This window comes from Hermetia illucens, chromosome 6 (genome assembly GCF_905115235.1).
Source record: "Hermetia illucens chromosome 6, iHerIll2.2.curated.20191125, whole genome shotgun sequence".
In the NCBI taxonomy this organism is placed as follows: Eukaryota; Metazoa; Arthropoda; class Insecta; order Diptera; family Stratiomyidae; genus Hermetia; species Hermetia illucens.
Window position 1 is genome coordinate 57,490,974 of NC_051854.1, and position 20,378 is coordinate 57,511,351.

General features: G+C 41.5%; 1 protein-coding gene across 1 annotated transcript in view; it reads right to left on the bottom strand.

Moving 5' to 3' along the window:
• Positions 1-2,748: 2,748 nt before the first annotated feature.
• Positions 2,749-20,378, bottom strand: part of LOC119660018 — a 139,691-nt gene continuing 122,061 nt past the window's right edge. The window contains exons 7-8 of the mRNA XM_038068397.1: positions 2,992-3,229; positions 2,749-2,906 (exon numbers count right to left, since the gene is read on the bottom strand). Of these exons, the coding sequence (XP_037924325.1) occupies positions 2,749-2,906; positions 2,992-3,229 (396 nt within the window). The remainder of the gene's footprint in view (positions 2,907-2,991; positions 3,230-20,378) is intronic.

Consider the following 20,378-nt stretch of genomic DNA (forward strand, 5'->3'; position numbering starts at 1 on the left):
TTAAGTTGAATGCGAGGTGTTCTTTTCAAGAACTTCCTGCAATACCGTTCAAATAATTAAGGACGCTTTTGTCAAGGAATTTAAACTGCATTTGAATGCAGAAGGCTGGTTGGTTCTACTCCTTCGACACCAGTAGTACTTTACTACTACACTAGTGGTGTCCAGAAACATATGAAGATGGAAACAAAGGATTGTAACTTCAGCCACGAATCTGAGAAATCAAGTCGTGGCCGAGGCACGGATTTAGGAGGCCTGGCCAGATTTATGCTCCTCCATGGAGAAATCGATGGAAGACTTCAGTAGAAAACCTACACCCGGTGTCTATGGCGTAGTCAGCGCACAGCAACTCCCTTAATGAGAGAAACTGGAAACTCTTGCTAACTCTTCCGTAAAACGGAGAGGAAAGCTCGGTAGAGGACAACTTCTGCCGCAAAGGGGAAGGGACTATAGGTTGCCAGTTAAAACCGCACCCTCTGCCTCAACTAGGAAAAGCGGAAGAAGGGAAAGCTGGTCATGTGGACGCAACTGCTCTAACTCCGAAATGTGGAAAAAGATCCATGCAGTCCGGACACCGTGAACCTAGGAGGGCTCACAGCCGACGAGAACGGAAGGCACTGGAAAAGAAGGCAAAGTTTCTTGGAAATGAGGACATGAGCGTAGTTACACCACCAAGGGTGACGATATCTAGAGAAATCGGACATAATAAAGCGAAAATTTTGGCAGAAGATGGGGACAAGCTGGTAACCCCGATGAGATCCATACTGAATACAGCAGACTTTTCGGTTAGCAGTAGTTTTCGTATTAGACTACATTTATGTCTACAAACATAAGGGTTAGTCAAATTAACCTGAAGCATGCCAACGCCTCTTCCTACCTACTGGCAGCACGGTTGGCAAAGTTACCGGACTGTCCTTATATATTTCTAGTTGAAGAGCTATGGGTTCGTTTTAACAAAATCAATAGAGTGGACTAGGATCTTCTTCGACGAGAGATTCTCGAGTGCCTGCGTTCTGATGTCCAAATTGTTAGACGCAACCATACTGATGAGGTCATCTGGAAACGAAGAAAAAACTGGAATGAACCAGAAGAGTGCGTGTCAAGATATAGACCGATGGCTCAAAACCATAACATGGTTCTGGAGCAAGAGTCTATCTCTCGAATCAAAACGACAAGTGGGCTTTTCCCTTGGGACTATATACAACGGTTTTTCAGGCTGAAGTCTATGCAATCCTAATGGCGGTCATCTGCATGATTGATGGGCAAGCGTATCGCAATCTGTAGCGTTAGTCAAGCTGCATTGGGGACGTTGAGCAGCCCTTTGATTACTTCAACAATCGTTTAGGAAAGTAGAAATCGATTGAACTCTGTTTCCAGATTCAATATGGTGAAACTACTCTGGGCAGCCAGTCATTTTGGTGGGGAATAAAATCTCGGATGCTCCGTAGCATTGGCTAATGCTGGTATCAAAAGCAAAAAGCTGACAGGTGGCTGAACCCTAAGCTGCTAAGCAAACCTTTTCTGTCAGAATCAAACAAACGTACGAAAAAATTTATCCTGTCGAAAAGTAGGAAAACTTGCAGAAGTATTCTAGGTATTCGGATTTGAGAAGCAGTTGTAAGTTACTCGTGGTCGGTATTTTTCGATCCACTCTGTAAGTAAATATTAGCGTATGAGAGTAATTGGGAGAAAGTAGAGTGTTCTATTGCTTTGATTGCAAAAGATCACTGAGCGACTTTCTGAATAGCAGAAGTGATAGCATAGCATGCATTGGCTTGGAGAAACACTTATTAGCGCTGTCTACTGACCATAATGATGGGATAAAAATTTTGAGGCACAGCAATACTTTTATATTGAGATTTTCTAGAGTCGTAAAATCAAAGGTGCAATTTTATGCTAGTTCGTTGCTTGGTTCTGTGTCTGGAACGGTATGATACCTCAGATCTAGCATGTTGCCAGGGAACGCTTTCCTTGCAGTTCCCTACCCAGGGTGCGGTGTACCTAAGCTAGTATGCAGCAAACTCTTCCCCGCGAAAATCCGGGATGCTACTATAGGAAAGGTAAATGGAGAATACCATGGGTTTCATGATTTGCATAGGGTCTGTATATTGGGGTTCAACTCGAGGAGATTATGGTTCAGGGAATAAACGCATGCTATTGCGTTTTTATAAAAAGGAGGCCGGGGGCTTTGGACACTGCAATAACATTGAGAGTATCTACATTCACCCACAAGGTGCCCTTTCATTGGACTCTTCCCCATTTAACAAGGTGAGAATTCCATTGATTTTTGCCATTCTACGGTTAGTAGTACGTGGCGCTCGCAAGAAAGCGTCAGGCAAGACTAGCGTGCAGTATGCAGTATGGAATTCTTGATTAGTAATGCGCATTATCCGGATGAAAAGAAGCGAATGAATGAGTTTCTTTGAAAAGGACACAGAATTTGGAAGAGTCACTGAAAAAGTTATAATAACGTTGATACAATTTGCAAAATAAGAAAGTATTAGAATATTCCGTGCTGCAAACATGAAGTTCACTATTTCAGGTGAAAGGTTTTGTTTATTTCTTGAGCAAATATTTTTGGATTCATAGCTAGCAGTGCCAATGCAATAAGCAGTCACTTTATTCTTTTGCTGACATTCTATGTATGATGCTTCAGGGCGCAGCAGACATTACTGGAAGAGAACAATTTGGTCTACAATAAATAAAGTTTACAGTATTGTGTTCCATATTACGACCTACATTAATACGATGCTATACTGTTTTTGCACCAATGCCAATTCCGGAATAATTATTCATGGCGCATTTCTTTCTAAATCCCTCGTCTGGATCCAGAGGATTTATAGCACAATATATGGTGTCTGTATTAACTAAAAGACGTACTGATATTAATCCTGTTCTGATTGGGAAATCTGATGAAGTTTTAAGGCAAATATGTAATAATTGAATACATGGCATGCGGCAAACGATATACATTCTAATACATCTGAGACTCACTTGGCGATGTAGGAAGTCTCTCAAAAGGTTTGATAATTGGAAGTCTCCTCTTTTGCTGTTTCGCTTGTTTAGTTTCACTAGATCCTTCCTCCTTCCAGGGAAAATGGATTTGTTTGTCACCGCATAATTGTCCATTATAGGTGCTGGAGCTATCAATGCTAGACGGCGTGCTTAGGCACGCTTTAGATAGTTCTTTGTTTCCAATGTTCATTTTGGGGGTCTTTTGTTGGATTAATTCCTGTTGGGTGATAGAGATTATGGCGCTTTTGGTTATAAATTTCGAACGTTTGATAACAGGAAGTCTCTTCCTTGGTGGCTCCGCTTGTTTCATTCCATCTGATCCTTCCTCCTTCCAGGAAAAACCGATGTGTTTGTTTCCGCATAACTGTTCATTACAGGCTCTAGAGCTATCAATTCTAGAAGGCTTACTTACACACGCTTTAGATAATTCCTCGCTTCCTTCCAATCTTGATTTCGGGGTTCTTTTCTTGCGCTAGTTCCTGTTGGGTAATAAAAAGTATGGCGGTTTTGGTTATAAATTTCGAACGTGTTTTCTTATGCAAAGCAAGGGAATATTACAGTCAACTTTTTGACCCAATCAATAATTATCTCACGATGCAGCTTTAGGAAATTTGAATTCATTAGGAGGTAGTTTCGTGAAAAAGCAGGATAAGGGAACATTTGATCGTAAAATAGGTGATAGACGAGGATTCATTTCAATGAGTCTGGCAAATGGTGACAGAGAAAAGGTGAAAATTTGTTTCAATGCAATGGGGGCAGAGGGGTGACTTAACAACAATACTCAACACAGCAATGAACAATTTTAGTATCCGTCGAAGTACTCTTCCTCACCGTTAGGCTTAGGTTCGGAACAAATTTTATGTCAAATCAATGCTAAGATTGAACCTCGACTGTGTGCTGATGTTTCGCTGCTGCAACTACAATCAATTGCGTATTGTGGTCCAGTTGCGGCTGTCACATTGTACCGCAAATTCGCTGTGTTATTGCAGTTAGTTCAAGTGTCAGAAGGGATCCGTTATGGAAAGTTCGTCTGGAACTTCCGTGGCACTCATTACGACGGGACACTGCAATACTGACTCAAATCAGTACTGGCAATGCCACCCCACGGGTGAAAATAAGGTGCAAAGCGTTTACAGGAACTATGCCATTCCCAATGAGACATCCGTCGTTGAAATTTTGGACATACTAAAACAGAACGCGCCTGTCGTACTTAGTCGCTTGCTGCAACTCCAGACGAGTTCAGAATGCAATATACACGAGGAATCCGCGGAGTTTTTCAGATTACCCAACGAATTCCTACAGAGCGTCAAGCCGCTGCCACTGCCTCTGCGCGGATTACCTATCTTATCCCTAAAAAGGGCACGACATTTTGTCCGAGGAGTAGAAGAGCTGCTGAGTTGGATCAAAGTGGTGCAAAAGCAACTTATTACTCGATAGTTGTAGGACAGATAACTAGGGGCCATAGAAATTTTTATTACATCAAGGGTTTTGACAGCATCTCGCACACCAAACTTATTAAATTTCTGGGGAGAGTCAAAAAATTGGTGTACATCCTATCAGTGCATTTATCTCAGGATGCTAACCTCAGAAACCATCTAGAATGAACCCCTCTGACTACTAAATGATTCTAGAGGGCATGGTTTTGAAATAAAATATGTCCTGCGAGCTAACATATTTGATGAACTTGGATGACATCAAGTTGTATACTGGTACTAACGTGTGATATTGAGATAAAATTTGGTTTAGACGAGTGCCGAATTTAAGCTATCCGTAAGGCCTGCAATCCGCGTTTAGTTTGGCCTATCGTTACGCCGGAAGAGTCTGCAATACAACCGGCCGCCAGCTGAACTGAATCCCCAATCCCCGTACCGGCAAATCACAAGATGATTAGTTCAACTCTGAACGTGGAAGTCATTGAAACGAGAATTTGAGATATTTTAACATAACACAACATCCAGCGGGGGATACGGACTACTATGACCCAATTCCGAATGTATTACCCAAATCTTGTTGTGGAGCGCATTAACTTGCCTCGCGGCATTGGAGGCGAGATTGACATTCTGGCACAACATCACCACCAAGTCGAATCCCAACGTACTTAACTTGAAGGATCTATCTTTCAATCCTCTGAGTGAGGTGAAACTAGATAAAGAGCTGATGGATGAATGGAAGTAAGGCAATGCAGGTTAAATACGCGAATTGCCTGCTGTTATTAACTGAGCTTGATGGATTTGTATAAGCCATTTAGTACGGCGTGTTCGCAGCATAAGAAACCCATAATGGAAGAGCGGGTAGGAGAACCGTGCCGTGCCGAATGTATAGTTTGGCGTTAGAGATGGGCTGTATTGTCATGGCCCGGGCGCAATACACGAACAGACACAACGCTTTATATATCGATCGATCGATCGATCGAAATGTTAAAACTAAGACCGGCTTCAGAAAGCACTAACCGAGACTTTTCACTTCATGTAATTACTTTTGGTGAGACAAAATTTACACTCCCTTTTGCAGCATTGCCCTCTTTACATTGCATTTCTGGACCTGGAGAAAGAATTTGACCGTGTGCCAGACGAACTCATTTGGTATGCTCTATGACAACACCTACCCCTTTCGAAAAATAAAGTTCAAAGTGAGGCAGGTGTATCAAAACCGCTTCGTGTCTCTGTTGGTGTCCATGAAGGAAGCGTACTCTCACCACTCCTCTTTGTTCTTGTTTTGGACACCGTCACACGGGGCATCTAACATTCAGCGCCCTATACACCGCTTTATGCTGATGATGTTTTCCTAGCAACTAAAAGCGAGAATGAGAAATGGAATGATCGCCTCATGCAACACGGTCTCAGATTGAATCTGAATAGAACTGAATTTTTGACGACCTATCCCCATGAAACAGGCACAATCACTGTCAGCGGCAGTGGCCTACCCAGAACTGAGCTTGTTTTTGTTTTTAAAATCATTTTTATTTTTAAGAAATAGGTAACAATAGTATATAGATTGGAAAAATGAACAATAAAAAACAATCTTTTAAAATAACAAAAATAACTTAAATCTAATGGCCACTGTGGGCTCTCAAAGTTTTCGAATAACAATTTACAGGCCTCTTCTCTGCCTGTACAGTAAGAACTAAAAGTAAGAAATAAAAATCTAATTTTACAATAAGTTGTCGGGAAATGGTCAAAAACCCGACAGAATTCACTTGGCCTTAGTGGCAAATAAAGAAATATAAAAGTAATAATAGTAATAAATGTTTTATCGCTTCAAAAGATACTTTTAACTTAAATTATTGTTATAAATTATATATTTTTTATTATATATTTTTTTTTTATTTTTTTACAATAACATCCATAGTTAGAAAAGGTAATAATAACAGTTGTAATATTTACAAGGAAACAAAGAATAATAACGTATGTATGTATAAGTTATTATACAGGGTGCGGCAGCATAACTTCCTTTTTTAAAATGCGCGCCACTCAGTTAGTTGATGTCATAGTCAAGTTTTGTCCCGACACGGTTCAGTCGCCATCATGCGTTGGAATAGTAAGGAGCGTGCCTTTGCCGTTGAGGTTTACTTTTCAAGCGGATGTTCGGTTATTGCAACACAGCGTGCATTTCGGAATCGCTTTAATTTAGCCCCGTTGGCTCCCGTCCCACATCGCAAATCAATGTTACATGGGTCACTACATTCAGACAAACTGCAAGTGCGACAAAAGGAAGAACTGGAGTCCCTCGGCCCGTTAGATCACGTGACAACATTGAAGCAGTGAGAGCGTCAATGTTGCGATCGCCATGGCGTTCTGCGCGCAAACACGCATCTGCCCTTGGACTATCCGATCGTTCTGTGAGAAGAATTCTTCGTGATGATCTTCATTTTCATCCCTATAAGATGGCGATAGTGCAGGAACTTTCAGAACGTGACTTCAATTCTCGGATGAACGCGTGTGAGCTTCTTCTTGATGTCGTTCCCGAGGGTGCTATTGTTTTTTTTAGCGATGAAGCCCATTTTCATTTGTGTGGGTCGGTTAACAAACAAAACATGCGCTACTGGGCTGACACCAACCCTCGAGAATTGCATCAAAAGCCTTTGCATTCACCCAAAGTCACAGTGTGGTGTGCAATTTCCTCAGCTTGAATTATTGGTCCCTGGTTTTTTGAGGAAAATGAGGTTATAGTGACAGTGAATTCGGACCGGAATGTAAACATGCTACAGAATTTTTTTTCCCACGGCTAGAAAATTTGGATTTGGGGGATACTTGGTTCCAACAAGACGGTGCAACAGCACACACTTCAAGAGCATCGATGGCTGTTTTGAGGGAGCACTTTCCAGAGCGCCTTATCTCAATTAGAGGCGATTTGGAATGGCCGGCACGCTCTCCCGATCTGTCCCCTTGTGATTTTTTTCTATGGGGTTTTTTGAAATCCCGTGTTTATGTGAACCGTCCAAGAACCCTAGAAGATTTCAAGACCAACATCCAAGAACAAATTGCCAACATAACACCTGCTATGCTAACAAGAGTCATGACAAACGCCAGAAATCGGTTTACGCAATGTATGGAGAATGGGGGACGTCACCTAACAGATCTGATCTTCAAAACAATGTAAATAAAAACTTTAGACATGTACCTACATTATAAAAAATAAATAAATATTTTGCGATGCATACAATAGTTTTTATTGAGTTTTGAAAAAAGGAAGTTATGCTGCCGCACCCTGTACAACTGGAGGCAAAATCAGTACCCGTTCAATATGTACATATTTACAAAGCCCCACCAAGAAACAAATGGCAGAACTGAGCACGGCCACCGTTAACCGGCATCCCGCAGCCACCAGTACCAGGATTTCTCTTTTCCATCCCGCTTAATATCAATTGCTCTCGCTCTGGAGTATCTCCAGTCGAATCCCGAAGCCCCCACTGTCAAATTCCGGGGGTATTCTATCCTTTTGTCCGCGGCCCGTCTATGTATATGATACATAACCGGATCACCGGCAGAATCAAGAATTAGACCATTCCTGTCAAGATACATGAACGCTTCGGGAGGAATGAAGCCTGTCGTGAGAGTTTTCTCGAAATACCCATGATTTGGCTAGAACGGCTGCGAAACCTAAGGGTTCTCACCATGCGAAGCAGATCGCATTATATGATTCCGAATCAATCTGACGATAACTGTGTCGATTCTTGGCACAGCAGCAGCTGCATACATCACTTCATTAGTTACATAGTGCTCATAGTTTGACGAAGCAGTCCTATTAAGCCCCGTGCAAGCACGCAGACATTTCCTTTCAAAGATCCTTATTTTCTCCATTTGGCTAGCACTCAAATTAAACCAGATAGCACACCCGTAGGTGATCACTGGTCTAACCAAAGTAAGATAACAAATAATCTTAACCTTCCGGCTAAGATGTGGAGCATAAAAGAGTCTTCGAAGAGACATGAGTGCCTTGCGAGCGCTTTCTAGCGCGATTTTAACGTGCTCGTTAAATTGAAGACGCTCGTCAAGACGCACACCCAGGTATCTAACGCACTTCTTATGAGGAATGCGCTCAGAACTATCCTCGTTCGCGACAATGTGGAAATCTCTCCAATTCCTTTTCAAGTTCCTACTGGCATACGCCAAGGAATTTCGAAACAGAATCGTTTCACACTTTTGCGCATTGATTTTCGTCCGCCAACTGTTCGTGAAGAACTTAATATCATTGAACATTTTCTGAAGTTCAACTTGCACTTCAGTTACCTTCCTGTGTGCCGTGTAGGCTATCAGATCGTCAGAAGGTCCAAGAGGGTAACTCTTGTGTGGCATATCGCCTCAACTGCGCCTACCCACCATTGTTCGCAGTTTGCTGAAATACGCTGCAGCTTTCCCCACGGCATCCCCTGACGGGCGTTTCACGAAGGTTTTCATCGACATCTTTGCGAACTGTGATCGATTCTCTATAGCTCGACATATAGAGCCCGCGACCGTCCCACTTATTGTCAGCAGTCAATCATCATCATCATCATCAACGGCGCAACAATCGGTATCCGGTCTAGGCCTGCCTTAATAAGGAACTCCAAACATCCCAGTTTTGCGCCGAGGTCCACCAATTCGATATCCCTAAAAGCTGTCCGGCGTCCTAACCTACGCCATCGCTCCATCTTAGGCAGGGTCTGCCTCGTCTTCTTTTTCTACCATAGATATTGCCCTTATAGACTTTCCGGGTGGGATCATCCTCATCCATATGGATTAAGTGACCCGCCCACCGTAGCCTATTGAGCCGGATTTTATCCACAACCGGACGGTCATGGTATCGCTCATAGATTTCGTCATTGTGTAGGCTACGGAATCGTCCATCCTCATGTAGGGGGCCAAAAATTCTTCGGAGGATTCTTCTCTCGAACGCGGCCAAGAGTTCGCAATTTTTCTTGCTAAGAACCCAAGTTTCCGAGGAATACATGAAGACTGGCAAGATCATAGTCTTGTACAGTAAGAGCTTTGACCCTATGGTGAGACGTTTCGAGCGGAATAGTCTTTGTAAGCTGAAATAGGCTCTGTTGGCTGACAACAACCGTGCGCAGATTTCATCATCGTAGTTGTTATCGGTTGTGATTTTCGACCCTAGATAGGAGAAATTGTCAACGGTCTAAAAGTTGTATTCTCCTATCCTTATTCTTCTTCGTGTTTGTGTTTGACCAGTGCGGTTTGATGTTGTTGGTTGATTCGTCTTCGGTGCTGACGTTGCCACCATATATTTTGTCTTGCCTTCATTGATGTGCAGCTCAAGATCTCGCGCCGCCTGCTCGATCTGGATGAAGGCAGTTTGTACATCTCGGGTGGTTCTTCCCATGATGTCGATATCGTCAGCATAGGCCAGTAGTTGGGTGGACTTGAAGAGGATCGTACCTCTTGCATTTACCTCGGCATCACGGATCACTTTCTCCAGGGCCAGGTTAAAGAGGACGCATGATAGCGCATCCCCTTGTCGTAGACCGTTGTTGATGTCGAATGGTCTTGAGAGTGATCCTGCTGCTTTTATCTGGCCTCGCACATTGGTCAGGGTCAGCCTAGTCAGTCTTATTAATTTCGTCGGGATACCGAATTCTCTCATGGCCGTGTACAGTTTTACCCTGGCTATGCTACCATATGCTATCATAGTCAGCAGTCAATACGCGCTCAATTTATCCTAGAGTGCCAAAAGGAAGGAGGCGATTAATCGAAATGACACTAGAGCTAGATCTAGAAGCTAGACCTACAGAATTATCCCAGATGTTTAAAACTGGATTAAAGGGCGGCCTGGTAAAGTTACCTATGACTTAACGCAGGGAGGGTATCGCGCATACTTGTATCGTCTCCCCATATTGTCCGACATGCGAGGTGATTGTGGGCGATGAGGAGTATGTTGCTTTTAAATAGAATTGTTCGTTGGAACACTGTTATCATCCAAGAATATCATGGAATATCATGTTAGCTCCAGGAATAATTTGGAGTGCAGTCGAAAAATTAACGAAGGAGATCCACAATGTGTTGAGAACGGAAGACATTCGAAAGAGTTTTTTTTACCCAGAACCTAAAAAAGTAGCGAAAAAAACGGACCAGTAAACTGAAATAAGAATTACTTTATGAAAAAGTGATTGCAATATGTTGGTCAGGTAACGAATGTATCTATAGGCATGCTTTAGATACTTCGAATTTATCCACTCTGTAGCAATCAACTCAACTAAGATTCACAGGCACAGAAAGCATAAGATAGGTGGTCAATTGAAACGTTTGAGAATAAGAAGATTTTATCACCTCAAGCTCCAAACCATGGAAATAAATGAACATCGTAAAGATTAAGCAGTTGATCCGTGTAACTAAAGTAGGATTTTCGTTTCCCGAGGGGAATGGAATGTAAAAGAAGATACTTTTCAAGGTGAGTAAGATCTCGGAGAGCAATGTTGAGTACTACTGTGAAATTTACGTCAATTCTTTTTGAATATATACCTTATCAAGAGTTGTCCATGTTTCGGAGAAGTCTACAGGAACTTCTCTGCAGGTATTCGGAAAATGCATAATAGATAATTTCGGATCAGTGGTTGGAACTATTATCTGGTTAAATTCATAGGGAAAACTCAGGTCCAGTATTCACTCACGAGAGTGAATATAAAAGTGGTTATGACAGAAGGTGATAAGCTCTGAATTGATATCTTTAAAGTGTCGGATTGCACAAATAAAAATAACGAAAAAGCTATATGTTCCTTCCAAAAGGCGTCTGCGCAACATTCCGCAAAAGTCAGGCGGAATAACTTTTGCAATCTTCGCTATGAAGTTTTTTAAAATTTCTGCGGCGGTAAAATAAAGACAAGCAAATTTATTTTCAATTTTTTTTTTGTTTTCTGAAAGCTCTTAGTGACTGCTCCAGTAGTTATGTTGAACACCTTCTCTTAGAAGTGGACGTGGCTCGGGAGGAGATTTTCATATGTATATGATTGCCATTCACCTCTTGGTGGGGTATAACGCATAAACTACACCTATGCGCCATCGCTTGCGGTTACCTGAAATGCGATTCAGTTCGCCCCTCAAATTCGCGAGACGCACACACACCCCTCTACGGTTCTGCGATAAGTTCGCTTGGGGCGACCTACTCGTCCGCCATCTTGGAAGAGTGGATTTCACTGCATGGCGCAGTCCGCAATGCAATTGTGGCCCCTCCGTAAAATATAACCCATCCACTGCCACTTCTACCTTCCGGCCACAATGCATACGAGTGGCAAACCTGTAAGCCGACCAAGTTCTTCTTTTGCGATATTCATAGGCCAGCGCACTCCAACGACGCGACGCAGATAGGAATTGACGAAAGCTTTTAGCTTTTGGGTTACAGTGGAGTTCACTTTCCATGTGGTTCTTCCATATAGCAACACGGAAAGAACACTAGCTTAGAACAGTCTCAACTTGGTCTTGGTGATGAGACAACTACATTTCCCGAATTTAAACAGGGTGCGAAGGCGGATTTGGCGTTGTTAATGCGTCGGGCGACATCCAGTTCGGTGTCACCACCACCAGAAACCACGTTTCCTAAATATTGATTGACACTTTCGATGCTCTGTCCGTCAATGCAGGTAGGGAGAGTGCGTTGACCCGTCACACTGGGAACCATGCTTTTGTTGGTGTTTATCTTCAGTCCAACTTTCTTCCCAAATCCAGAGCTATTTGGTCAAAGTCCATAACCTGGTGAGAGAGCAAGCGATGTCATCGGCATAGTCGGAATGTTTGAAGAAAGATATCATTATTGAAATCTCCCACGTCGCCCGGACAAGGCAGCATAAAGGACGGCACCGATAAGAAAAAGAAGTTATATCGGTGACTGAATGCAGCCCTGACGGACTCCGCTTTGGACCTAAAAATCCTCTGGGATTCTACCTCGATGCAGCACGTGACATTTTGCGCCATTATATGTCGCTCTGATAATTGCTATTAGTTTCTCTGGAACGCTCCTCCTCCATGGAGCATTCCAGATATACTCCCTATTCAAGCTATGAAAAGCTTTCTCGTCATGGATGCAGAGCAGGTGCAGCGAAGATCGAAATTCCGCGCACTGTTCCAAAATGATCCGTAGGGTGTTGATGTGGTCAATGCAAGGGGATCCGGACCAAAAACCAGGCTGTCCTGTGTCGATTAAGCTTTTGAGATGTTCTTTGATCCGTTCCAGAATTATTTTATCTATTATCTTTGCGTTGGCAGGGAGCACTCTCCAATTGTCATATTCAAAACGAGTCCCCATCTTGGGAAACAGATTCGTACACCCAAAATTTCCGTACGAGTGGAAGCAGCAGATCAGCCGTAACTGCAGGTGCAGCGATAAATAGCTCTACGGAGAAACCGTCAAGCCCAGCGGCTTTACTCCGTTTGAGTGCATTGATGGCCGAAATGATTTCTCTTTTGCTTGTCCTCATCCGCATGTTACAGCTACTAGTCATTTCATCTACCAGAGGAGGAACTTCACCGGAGGTGGTACGGTTAATAACCACGGTGAAGTGTTCTTTCCATGTCTTCAGTTGTTCATCATCGTGGATGAGAAGTCGACCGTTGATATCCTTCACATGACCATCGAAAGATTTGCAACTACATGCAAGCCCTTGCGTGGTTTTGTATGTCGTATGTCGCAGTTCTCCAACCCCACGAGAAGTGACGGACGTAACACGCAAGCGAACGTAAGTGACTATCAGATGGTGATTCCTTTCGAAGTCGATGTCAGCGTCCCTCTTGTTACGCACATCCAACAGACAACTCTTAAATCTACTGCTGTTTCGGAAATAGTTAATCTGGTCGCTCCTACGGCGTCGATCAGTTGAAACCCAACTGACCTTATGATGGTCATACAAAGCATCCTTCTCTTTATCGGAAGCCTCCGTTGGTGCATAGCATTGTACAATTGTGATGCTCCTTAACCTGGATCGGAATCTTGCAGTTAGAAGTGTATCGGAAACCAGCTCCCAGGTAGGGAGAGCGCCTTGCGGTTAAAGTCAGAAGCAACCCGACACCCGATTCGCGTCTGCTATCACTTGGCTTTCCAAAGTATAAAAGCTTATTACCGTTTGTGTGGCGAGAGGGAGAAGGGTAATCTCCAGAGCCTCAACATCTTACTTCGCTTAGGCCTAGAACGTCCAAATTATATCGCTGGAATTCCCCATCAATTTGGAGAAAGGGAGCATTTTGAGAAAACTGCAACTGCACTGAATCATGCAACTTCTCTATATATTATCGGTCCGTTACCCCCGGCAACCTTAAATAATTCGGAGTAGTTTATTTATTTCTTCAGGACTTTAGGAAAGAATTCATCGCTACTGGAGATTTCAACGCAAAGTATACCCACTGGGGTCAAGGTTAGTCTCCTCTAAACTGTAAACTGTAAAGAACTGTATGAGACAGTTTTAGGCACCAAACTTGGCCACATATCAGCAAGTGAGCCTACTTGCTGGCCGACTGATCAACAAAACTTCAAAACTAATCTACTTTGGGGTCTCGAAAGGAATCCCATGCAAATGTACAACAGCAAAAACAACTTACGAGCTACGCCCATATTACAAGAACTCTCAACCTGGACTGACGAACAAATCCACCCATTGACGAACATTCTAAAAGGAAATCAATAATTGTGTTTCGTTGGACGTTCGATTAAGGAGTAGATCTACCATCGATGAATTGCTTCGGTGTTTCAAAAAAAAATTACTGGAATATGTTTCTATAGCGACACCAAATGCTTCGAAAAAAGTCGAATTCAAAGAAGTCTATTAGCCTAAAATTTTTAAGCCTTTACGAAATAAGAAACACCAATCTAAGCCACTTAATAATTTCCTTGAAAGCATTATTACAGAAAAAGTCAACTCTGGAAAGGCTTCAGGGTATGATTTAGTTACTTTCTACATGTTGAAACAGTTGTCAGTAAAAGCTCTCAAATTGCTGTGTTATATCTTCAATGCAGCCTTGAGAATCGGATATTTTGCAAATTGTTGGAAGAATTCAATTGTAACAACGATTCCAAAAAATGGAAATAATTCCACGCATGTCAAATCGTACAGACGGACGAGCCTTCTTCCCACAATATCGAAAGTATTCGAAAAACTGCTATTTCAAAAGCTATCGCCAATTCTAGCAGACAGCAACGTTATACTTGATCACCAATTTATTTAGAAAACAGCATAATAAAATAGAATAAGTCTACCGGATTACATTAGAAGTGAACAATGCTTCCGAGGGCTAGGGAGGTGTGACAAGAATTGAAGTCCTGAAGTCATGGTTTTCTTTAAGATAAACTACTCGACAGTACCCAGATTTGGTAATTTAAATATTTTAATAATTCAAACGAAGTTTATGGGTGTATCCCACCTCTCTCTAAGCACTTCTTCGAATAATTTTCATTATTTATTAACAATAATTCGCGTACGTTCTCCAGAACAGGATATAGGATGTCTTTTTAATGTTACTAATGAAACTAACAAACTTTCAACCAATCAAATCTCTATTCAATAAAGATTACAAACTGTTAACTGTTTGTCTATTGCAGACCAGAAGCTGCCAACCACTCAAAAGCTTTCGAACAAACACCGAACTTGTTCTTAATTATTTTTGTCAAAATTGATAATAGTATCTTTATTATAGATCGGAAATTAGATGAATTATTTACATACTTTATAAAGGTGTTGTGAAGCTATTCACTATTCGAGTGCTTTCGGACTGACCCTATGACTGGACAATTTCGTTCTGGAATCATGTTTTATAAAGGAAAGCGCATCCGTTGAACATTTATAGCACCACTTCCACACGAGATCATAAAACGGCAATAAAGGTTTGGAGTTAAATAAATAATAAAAATAATGAAGCGGCACAGCTAGTTTCAGTTGACAATTTAAGGAGTTTACTGAAGAGGTTGAAGACATACTTAGATGACCGCCCAAAAATTTTGTATAACCGAATTGCATTCGAATGTCAAAGACAACATGCATCAATTTCTATGAAAATATGGGTAATTTATAATTGTATGTTGTATATTAGTGATATAAATTTCCTGGTATCTTTGTAATAAGGATGTCCTTATTACCTCAGTACAGTGGTTCTAAAGGAAGAACAAATTTGCAGAGCTCTCTGCTACCATACATTGTGGTTGATTATATTTAATAATATTATCAGAAACAGGAAGCTGGTCATTTATGGAAGGGCTTTCTAGCTTTCCTATCTGAGATCCTACATGTAGGAAAAATTCAATTGTGTATTCGTTTCCAGACCCATTTATATAGAAGGACGCCAAGTTCTTGCTGAAGAAAATTGTATTGGGTATAGTTTATATTTGTCTTCGCAATGAGAAATCAAGCATTATTTGACAAATATACATGAGTTGGATGCAAATGACTAGAAAAATACTTACTTTATTCATTATTCCAATCTGTAAGTTGGGACCGTTTCCTCCTCTTTTGTAAGATCGGATCGTGGATTTGCTTTGAAAAGCGTTCACAGTTCCCACCTTTCTACCAAATTTGCTATGAATCGCTACAACCACCTCTAAGAAAAATGCATGTCGCGGACAGACAGACAGATAGACAATAAACCACACAAAACCTTAAAAATGTAGGATGTCCTTCAACCCTATACCCGAAAGGAACTTTTATTATATCTCCCATTTCAAAGTGTTTCAATTTGGCATCTGGTAGAGTATTCTCCCGGGTGGCTCAAGTTACTTTGCACATTTGCCGGACACTGTCCTAGAACATGGATGAAGGCTTCTTTATTCTCCTTGCCAAATCTACAGACAGTGTTCGTAGACACCCCCAGCTTTCTAGGTGATAATTTTCTGATGTAATCCGGAGGCTCTTCTTGATGGGGTTTAAAGAATCTTTCGAGCGTTTGCGCTCGTATCACCCTATTAGCACTCCGGGCTTTTCCGTTCCTGATAAGTTCGCTCAGTACAGTTCCCTAAGCCGTTCTTCAGCGTGGTAGCCATGGACCTATTTCTGACTACAGAGCTTAATTTATATGTTAAAGCATACCAATTTGAAATTCGCCTGGTTGAACCTAAGTACCTTAAGGGGGAAGCCACATTAGAAGGCGTATTTTCATCTACTTCTTTGAGATTGTTTAGTGGGAACAGTTATATTCTAAACAACTTTTGAGAATTTTGAAAAATTTAAGACTAAAATAAAAAACTGAAGGACGCGTAGGGATTTTAACTTTTATCTGAAACCAAAAGGTTTTACTTTAACTAACTTATTTTCTAAGAATAAGGACCTGAATGCACTTGAAAATGGTTAAAATCAAGAATTTTGCAGGCGTTTAAAAAACTATTTCGATTTACACCATTTCGAAGGTTACCCTTATTAAAATCGGTTTATTGTCTGACTGCCTGTCTATCTGTCTGTCACACGAATTTTGCTCAGAAGCTCCTACACCGATCAACATCAAATTTGGAGGGGAGGTGAGAAGTGTGAACACCCACGCAGTGAGCTATATTGTTCTGTGGACAATTTAAAGGTGGAGAGGTGCATTTTTCTTCACTCAATGTAGTAATTTGGGTATCAAATGAAAAGTCTAGAATAGTACAATAGTTTCCAAAGCTGGACTCAATATTGACACATAATGCACAAGTGGGGAGGACGGGAGCTAAAAAGTGGTCATTCCATTCACGAACCCATTCTCAGAACCTACTCAACCGTACAATCTGAAAAGGCCGGGAAACCGGAAGCTAGAGGCTTCAGGTATGAAAGATTTTGTGTATTTCTTTTATAAAGACATTTGAGTGTGCATTTGGCCCATAAGTACGTAGCACGTAATATGCATATATTATGAGAGAGTATCCACTTTCGGGTGATATTGACATTCATAGTCTCGAATTTGCAAAAAAGCGTCAAATTTGTCCTGCTATAACTTTGTTAGTAATAGTGCGATTTCCATCAAACTTGGTAGGATTATGCTCTCTATTATACCCTATGTGACGTGGCGCTAGAATGAACTTAAAGGGGGTTTTGCACCCAATTACTAAAAATCATAGTAATATACCATTAATAACTTAATTTGGATAGATATCGATATGGAGGGTATTTCGGAGCCTAGGCACTATATAGTCGCAGCCCATTGATTTTTTTCAGATTTTTGACTTGGGCAGTTTCTGAGAATGGGTCCATTAAAGAAACGATCATTTTCGACCCCCCGCACTCCCACCTTTCCAACAAATGTCAAAACTAAGAACGGCTTCGGAAAGTACTAATCGAGACAGTGACTCCACATGACTATATTTGATGTGAAAAAAATTTACACCCCCTTTTGGCATGTATTTGAACACCCCCTTTAAATTTGATGAAGAATTATGTAACTCACTGTATGCGTGGATGTTCATAGTTCCCACTATTCCCACCAAATTTGGTGTGAATCGCTAGAACCATTTCCAAGGAAAATGCGTGTGACGGACAGACAGACCTGTGCGAAGTTACCAGATTTCCCATCAGGCGCATCCCTTCATGGTGATAAGCAGCAAGTCAAAGTTATCTTTTTCATGTGAGTTTATAATACTTCAGGACATCGTCGGTAGAATGTATACTTATATAGGCATATCAGTGCCACACTAAAGTTTACAGTGTGAGATTCTAAGCCTCCATGTGAAGTACATATGAATTTCGCAATTCGGTATACTTGCTAAATAAAAAGACGGTAGATAACCAATGAGCAGGAATTTCCAAACATGTATCTGAATTGTTATTGGTTTGTTGTGTTTCCATTCGGAAGCCTCTTCGTTAGTGGACTGAATCATTTCATCATTTGAAATCGTCTGGTGTCCCATTAAATTCTTATTTTGGCAATTACCATTTGAGGTAGATAGCCGAAGTTGAATTAGAGCCGTATTTATATATTTTGCTTATTTAGATGCAACATCTGCCCTGCTTCTCATTGTGGTGTTCACAAAGTGAGAGCTATGAGTGAGTTGTCCCTTCTACGGAGTGACTGTTCCACTTAACCCTTTAGCAATTGGCTAACTTTTAGGGAATGGATCACTTCGGTGAAAAAGAACGGTAATTAAAAGTTCCAACTACAGGCAAGTGTCTAAAAGTAATAAGTACCCCCATATTATAATCAATTCTTGTTCTCTGCACTCTTAAGTGGAATTTCCTATTCTCTAAATCATTAAGTTCAAAGTCATCAAATCTGCAAGTCTTCTAATGTCCTCTCTTTGCAGTCTAAGTAACTACGGATGTAACCAGGGGAATTGTCAGCTAAATCTTATAGTTCATTTTGAAACAGGCATTAATTGCACTTTAAAGATAGAAGCGTAGCAGTAACATTATCCACTGTTTGAAACAAAGAAATCTGTAACATCTTCGATTTCACTAAACGGCAAGCACTGACAAACTTCAATAGAATTGTAAATAAAGACTCCTCAATTTATAAACGCCCAGCTAAGACTCTCCAAGAGAAAGCTTTCTGAATTGATGATTACCACTTTCCTTGGAGTTCACATCATCCAATTTCGCACTCTCCTCATATCTACTTGCAATCTTTCGTCTAGAAATGGCAAGAGTTCTCGACGTATGAAAGGATCGTCAGGACGTAAGTAAGCTCAAGCAAAATAAATTCGTGCCTGCACGCTAAATATTGGCATTGTGCCTGGAAAGACCAAGGAACTGGCAAGACCCCTTCGGAAAAGGCGCTCTACAAGAAACCCGATGGCCTGGTGCCAAAAGTTGCGATATAGAACGCGAACGTGGTAAAAATGGCTATAAACTTCTCTACTTTGGTACCCCACACACTCAATACGGTGTTGGCGTTGTCATCTCCGGGGGTTTCCGTGACACCATAAAAGAAGTCGAACGATTTGATGACCGGCTGTTGAAGTTCACCACTATTTCAGATGATCGCACTTTCACTTTTTCACGGCGTATGCAACACAGATAGGTCGACTTGATGCCGAGAAAGATGCCTTCTGGCAACTTCTTGATGCAAAGGTCTGCAGCGTGCCTGCCGATGATCTTATCACTGCGGGCGACTTTCACGGTGATGTGGGTGTAAAGGCAGCCGTAACAGGTGCAATGGGGGAAAGGTATTTGGAGCGCGCAATGAGGGTGGCGAGCGTATAGTTGATTTTTTCAGACACCCATGACCCATGACTTATAGTTGATTTTTTCAGACACCCACGACCTTGTACTTATAAATACATGGTTCATCAAACAATCGTCGCATTTTCCTACATTTTATAGTGGGAACAGTAAAACGCAAATCGGCTATATTCTCATAAGGCGGCACCATTTTACCATCGTCACTGATTGCAAAGCCGTTTCTTATGAGACCATCACACCTCAACATCGGCCGTTGATTGCCGTCTTGCGAATTAAGTCATCGATAAAACAGAGCGAGGAACGCACTGACCGCCGTGCATTAAATGGTGGCGATTTCGTGAGGAGAAAAAGCAAGTCGAGAAACCGGAAACTAGACATTTCAGGTATGAAAGGTTTTGTGTATTTCTTTTATAAAGACATTTCAGTGTGCTTTTATCCCATTAGTACGTAGCATATATTATGTGAAAATATTCACTTTCAAGTGATATTGACACTTTGCAAATAAGTGACAACTTTGACCTATTATAACTTTATCAGTAATAGTGTTGTTTAGGATATGCGGGATCATAAGTCCACATCCACATGATGGTGGACCGGACCAAATGAAGAGCAACTTACTCCCACGTTTTATAGTCCATGGATCCCTAGTTTGGAGTATAGCACCCCAAGCATTAAAAATTAAAAAAAAACCAAAAAATGACTGACGGTTTCGTCCAGGGCAGAGGCAACTCATCATCTTTGCCCTGGGAGCAGCGTGATCGCTTTAATCTAGCTTAGACTAAAACAACTGGCGTTTTAGTCCAATATAATTCACAACCTT